The following is a 6,453-nucleotide window of genomic DNA, read 5'->3' as shown; positions in this document are numbered from 1 at the left end:
CATGTATATATATAATAAAATATTAAATTAAGATTTTAAAATAAAAAACTAATTTTTCAAAAAAAATTCGAGAAAACAAATTTTCGGTTTTTGACCAGTTCTGTTGGTTCTGGTTCAACCGTTAAAACGGTTTTTGAAAGTGTTTCAGATCAAATCAGTGACCGGCTTCGGGTCAAACCGGTCGGTACATTCCGATTTTGAAAACATAGCATTTAATTGTTGTTGTCACAACAGACACATCATCATTTTTCAGTGTCATATAAGCATTTTTAGCTGTCATATTAGCATTTTTTGATGTCACGTCGAACACTTTAAGAAATGACTAAAAACCAATTATAACTTAACTTATAGGACCAAAACCCAAAATTAAATACTTAAAGGACCAAAACACAAAATGAGCAAACTTACAGGACTATTTTGACTATATTTCCAAAATTAAATATACAATAAATATACAATATATTCCAATACGTCCTACATATATATAATACATTTGATTTGATTATATTACATATTTAAATGGATGATTAATTGTGCATCATTCTTGGTAATAAAAAAATAAAAGAAATGGAGAAAAATTAAAAGAAAGAAAGTTAAAAAAAAAAAGAAATAAAGAAGTAGTGTAACCATTTTTAAGTTTTAACTGCCGCACCTCGATCTTATTTTTCTCTGATAATTTGTACATGTTTACACATACAAAAAAGATAAATAATACATTTATTTTTAAAATTTAAATTCAAATACCTGAGATTACAACCATGCTCATCCATGCAAGTTCCCATTTCTTTCCAAACCTTAGACACTACATCAAATTAAATTAATCCTTAAAATACATAGAATTATTCAGACCTCAATCCTAATCAACCATCCTTTTTAACTTTTTCCACAGCCCCTTTCCCTACAGTTCCATCAGTTCCAGCGAGCTCCAAATACTTATCCTTCCTCGTTAAATTAGTGCATTTGTACTGCAAATACTCAGCGATCAGTTCTTGGACATGATTCGCGACGTAGTGGGCCGATTTCCCGGCACTGCATGTCCGATCATACGGCAGCTTGTCTAAGAACGTCACCTCGTATGTCGGGAAAGGATTCATCATAAAGAAGATGGGATCCAACCACTTGTACCCTCTCGCAGTATTCCCGTAGAACATGGTAGTTTTAACCGTCGTAGCTACCGGAATTATCTGATCGCTGCACTCGGCGAACAAAGCCGAAAACCTCAGCAGATAAGGTTCTCGGCAAGTCGTGCCCTCAGGGCACATGACCAAATGTCTGCCCTCGTCTAAAATATCCCTCATCACTTTGGCATCCTTATCTCGGTCTCGGGTTAGTCTCACCGTTTTCATCGGCGACAACCACTCGGAGGTGCTTGGCACGGAATACGAGACGGTGGCCGACTTGCCGCCCAACGAGGCGGAGATGAGGACGGCGTCTAGGACGCATCTATGGCTGGTGGCGAACACCATACCTCTTGCTATTTCGCGGTTTCGATCTCTAATGTTGTTGAAAGGGTGGCCTTTTACTTTGATAGTGAAACCGAATGGAAGTGAAACATAGGATAGTATAGACTGCGGGACTAGGGCTCCCATGATGATGCGGATGATCGCAAGGACAATGCCGATAGGAAACCATAACACGATTCCTAGTGCAACCATGGGAGTCGGTTTTTGGACTAGTCGACCGTCGTGGAAGAGCACCGGCTTCGGCAGCATGTCCGGCTTCATGGGTCGGACGCCCACCCTCGATGGAACCATGTAAATTTCCTGCGGTTTGTACAATTATTGATATACAAGTCATGCACCATATCATTTATTATTTAGTAATATACTACAAATAAAAATATAGGGTACTGATATAAATTATCAAATTATACTCAATGCCCTTTTCAAATATTTTTTTTCCAAATAAAGTGCAATGATAGTTTTTTTTTTTAAATTTCAAATCAAGCATATAACCCAATATGACACGTAGCATTTTTCGAAATATATAGATTTGCATGTTTGGTGTTGCGGATAGTTCTCTAACTTCTTGTAGATAGATATATTAGCAATATTTTGGTGGAATGCTACGGTAACATTGGATACGTCAGTAGTTTTCTCGTACATCATCAGGATTTTCTATTGACAAGTCAGAGTTATATATGATGAAATTTGACTAAAAGCAAACAAATTAAAAGCAAAGTTACGAGCCTAACACCCAAATTTGACAAGTAATTAGATGACGAAAATAGAAAATAAGACAACTTATAGGATGAATTTGGTGATTTTTCTTCAAGTTTGTTTATTTCACATCTTCGTTATCTATGTTTTCAAATTTCAACTTTCACTAGAGCATCGATTTTCAGTACACACATCAACTTCACGTATGCACCATGTTGGAGAACCACTAAATTGCCAAAAAAAAAAATAATAATAATAATAATATGAATTAAGACTTAATTTTGACCATATGGATCAATGCCAAAATCATTTGGCGGAAAAAAAAATACAAGATCACAATTATAAATTTTCAAATTCTCAAATTCACACTCTAATTAAATTTGTCTACTTTTTGTTTGGTCATTTGAAGTCAAAATTTGGTTTGGGTCATGTAAGTTGAGTTTTTTGATTTTTTTGCTTATTTAACCTTACGAAGCTCCAAAAATAGCTAATGAGATATCGAAAATATAAAGGTCTAGAGCAAATTAAAATGGGGAATAATAAAAACCTTGCATAGCTTCATGAAAGGCAAGTCAGTCTCTCTATCTCCAATCCCAATATCTGGCATTGGACAACCAACAAATGCCCTCTCAACGGCGGCGACCTTGTTGTTCCCGACGAGAACGCCGGGACTAGCCACGATCCCCGTGGCAAAGCCTCTGAAAGACGAAATTTCCGTGCCTAAAACCATGTCCACATTCAGATACTTCTTCAGAAAGGGTTCAACCATGATCCTAGGGCTTGCTGTCACCACACATCTTCTCCCACACGATGAGAAAACGCCGAAAGTCTCCGGATGCACGTCTTCCGAGTAGTACTTAGGCAAGACAGCTCTAGCAGCCGATTCGATATCTGATACTTTGACACCAGCAAAGGTCGCGAATATGAGAACCCAAACGCCCGTCGCTTCGGATATCAGGTAGTATAATATTCCGGCTAACGGGGCAGCCAAGAGTAAAAGGAAAAGCCTTAAAATACCACCAACATCAAATGCAACAAGTGCGAAGTAAGCGAAAGAACTCCTTCTCACGAGTAACGTTCCATCGAGATCAGACATCACAACGTGATTTTCGCGATCTTTGGTGCTACATTGAGAGATGCTGGGGATTTTTCGTGGTATACAACCATTGGGATTGCCCATTTTTTTATTTTTTATTTTTTGTAAATTCAGCTACTTAATTTATTGTGTTTGCTATGTTTTATAAGTATATATAACAAACTATGAAGGTATATATTCGGCGAAAAGAATTATTCTGCACTCCGTACAACTAGCTTTACAACGACTGAAGATCTTAATAAATGCCATAAATTAATTACGAGCCTAATTTTTTTAAAGATAAATTGTTTTTTTGGTCATATATGTTTGTCACTTTGTGATTTCAGTCCTTTATATTCTCAGATTTCAGTTTTAGTCCGTTATCTTTATTTTCTTTTGGCAATTTTAGTCCTTTTTCCGACGTGGCGCTGACGTGACACTAATTCAGTGCTGATGTGGAGCTGACGTATACAGTGCCACGTAAGAATTTTCAAATAAAAAAGACCGAAATTTCCAAAAATCGGAACATGCACGACTAAAACTGAAATGTAAAAACATAGAGGACCAAAATCGCAAAATGATAAACATACAGGACCAAATTTGCAGTTTTTTCGTTTTTTAATGAAACTACAAACTTAACTTGAACATAGAGTACTCAATACATATATAGGATCATATGTAATGAATACTACTTAATATTAACTTTTGTATAGCGATTTATTTCGACAGTCAACATGTACCGATCTGCAAGCCGGTTAATGAGATCCTATACTAAGGATAATACTCAAATCATGCATCCAATGGTTCATATTTTTACACATAGGCGTAATTAATGATATATTATTGACGTAGCAAATCATGAAACATTAGATCTATCATTGAAGTAATACTCATATGCTAGGTTGAACTCAATTTTTTTAAGAAAATCTACATAATCACTTATTTTTAAAGGTTGCAAACACTACCTAAGTATGCTGGTGGTGCTTTTAGGCATTTTTATTTGGGGGTGTTAACGAGGGATTAAATGCCAGCGCTACCTCAATGTAATGTCAAAAAATTATTAAAAACAAATAAAAAAACACTCAAAACTTGATAATATAGAAGGCCAAAATCAGTAAATGGGCAAATGTATAAGATCAAAATTGTGATTTTATGAAAATTAATACTAATATGATTTCAAAAATAATAATGTTATATAAAATACTAGAAATATTCATTTTATATATTTCATATATATTATCTGAATATAAAAAATATTTAGAAATTAATTTTTAATTTGCGATGCCGTGTATAGCAATGTCATGAACAATAACCCTACATTTCAGTAGAACTTTGGTATCATCGTTTCAGACTCAAGTACTAACCTATATCACTTACGCTCGATTTATTATTTCTAACATTATTTATTAAAGATTTGATTCCCTAATCTTGTCACATGATATATGTACCTAAGAACTAATGGCTCGACTCTTGCTCCACTCAAGCTCAATAATCGAATTATATAATTTTGATTAGACTATGCTCGAGTCGATTAATAAAATTACAAATTCGATTTAGTCGGCATGAAAATTTCACATACAAAATATATATAGCTAGTTTTGCCTCGTTATTAATATTTTTGAATCAATATTTCATATGTTTGCTATATAAAACTGATATACATATGTATATATACATATATATATATATATATATATATATATAGTTTCTTTCAGGTGCCCACCTATAATGCCCACCACCATGCCCACCAATGATGTGACACTATTCTATTGAATGTGATAAAGATGTGATAAATTGTAGGTCCAATAGAATAGTGACACATCATTGGTGGGCATGGTAGTGGGCATTTTAGGTAGGCACCTGAAAAAAACTATATATATATATATATATATATATACATATATATATATATATATAGTTTTGATCCCACACACCCTAGAGTGCGAGGGATCTACGTGCATCCGTGCCCAAAACAACTCGGATTGCTTAAAATTTTCACGGTAGGGTCGTCTCAAAAATGCAAATCCAACATATGATACAAATTTCAATCTCAGCGGTCGAAAATGTGAATATGGTCGAAAATTGCATATTTCACCTAATTTCCGGTCATCTTCAAATCTCTGACCACCGAGATTGAAATTTGTATTATATAATATATCGTTAGATTCGCATTTTCGAGACGACCCTACCTTGAAAATTTCAAAGTAATCGAAGTTGTTTTGGACACGAGTGCACGTGGAACCCAACACCCTAAGATGCGTGAGATTAAAACTTATATATATATATTTTCATATTTAATTCTGATTCGTTAACCTAGCTTATACATATTTGTGGGCTACTTATTGGGTAGCCTCTTGCGGAATTTAATTAACTACTCTATCATCTTGACGACTAAGAAACCTAACCCTGCAAATTAATTAGTACTGGCCACTGGGCATCTAGAATTATGCACGAAAAGTCGTTCGGAAATGATAAAAAAAAAATATATTTTTATTTATTATCAATTATTTTCTCAATTCATCATTATCGCTTGTCACGACTCACTACAAGATTTAATTCGGAAATACAATAGAAGAAGGCACTGCTGATCCAAATATTATCTCTTGTCACGAGTCACGACACTAGATTTGGGTATAAGCATACGACCAATACCCAAGCTCATGTTTATATGAGGTGAGCCTCATGAATTGGTTGTTTCGACAAAAAAAAAAAGTACGGATGATATAATTATAAAAACTAATAAGATAATAATATTTTCATATATATCAAAGAATGAATACACAATGAAGGGATTATTCACTACAACAAAAACAGCTTTTCGCGGCGCGCAAATTGGCTTTCCGCAGTGCGCAATGAATGATGTACAATTCAATGCTGTTAAAAGTTCGAAGCTATTGACCGCATGCATTGTACGCCGCGGAAAGCGCTATCGACAGCGCGCAATGCGCGCTGCAAATTATCTCATCAACGGCGCGCATTTTCCACTGTGGTTATTACTTCCCGCAGCGTGCACTATGCGCTGCGTAAAACCATATCTGTAGCGTGTATATGCACACTGCGGAACAGCATATCCGCAGCGTACAAATGTCCGCTGCGAAAAATAACATCAATAGCGTACATTGCACGCTGCAGAAAATAACGACAACAACATGTATTGCACGCTGCAAAAATATCACATCAACAGCTCACAATACACGCCGTTAAAAGTTTATTAGCGAC

At 35.2% G+C, this 6,453-nt stretch overlaps 1 protein-coding gene across 1 annotated transcript; it reads right to left on the bottom strand.

Annotated features, from left to right (window-relative positions):
- Positions 1–755: 755 nt before the first annotated feature.
- On the bottom strand, positions 756–3,364 carry LOC140875902 (glycerol-3-phosphate acyltransferase RAM2-like). Its single transcript, XM_073279731.1, has 2 exons — positions 2,707–3,364; positions 756–1,763 (listed from the first exon to the last, which is right to left on the bottom strand). The coding sequence occupies exons 1-2, from the start codon at positions 3,337–3,339 to the stop codon at positions 861–863; spliced, it is 1,536 nt and encodes a 511-aa protein (XP_073135832.1). The 5' UTR covers positions 3,340–3,364; the 3' UTR covers positions 756–860.
- Positions 3,365–6,453: the final 3,089 nt, after the last annotated feature.

The sequence above is a fragment of the Henckelia pumila genome, chromosome 1, assembly GCF_033568475.1.
Source record: "Henckelia pumila isolate YLH828 chromosome 1, ASM3356847v2, whole genome shotgun sequence".
In the NCBI taxonomy this organism is placed as follows: Eukaryota; Viridiplantae; Streptophyta; class Magnoliopsida; order Lamiales; family Gesneriaceae; genus Henckelia; species Henckelia pumila.
Note: the sequence above shows the minus strand (reverse complement) of the source record. Positions and strands in the feature narration are given on the sequence as shown.

Coding starts and splice junctions, on each gene's coding strand:
- LOC140875902 (XM_073279731.1), bottom strand. CDS start 3,339: ATGGGCAATCCCAATGGTTGTATACCACGAAAAATCCCCAGCATCTCT. Junction 1,764..2,706: donor CTTTCATGAAGCTATGCAAG/GTTTTTATTATT, acceptor TACAAACCGCAG/GAAATTTACATGGTTCCATC.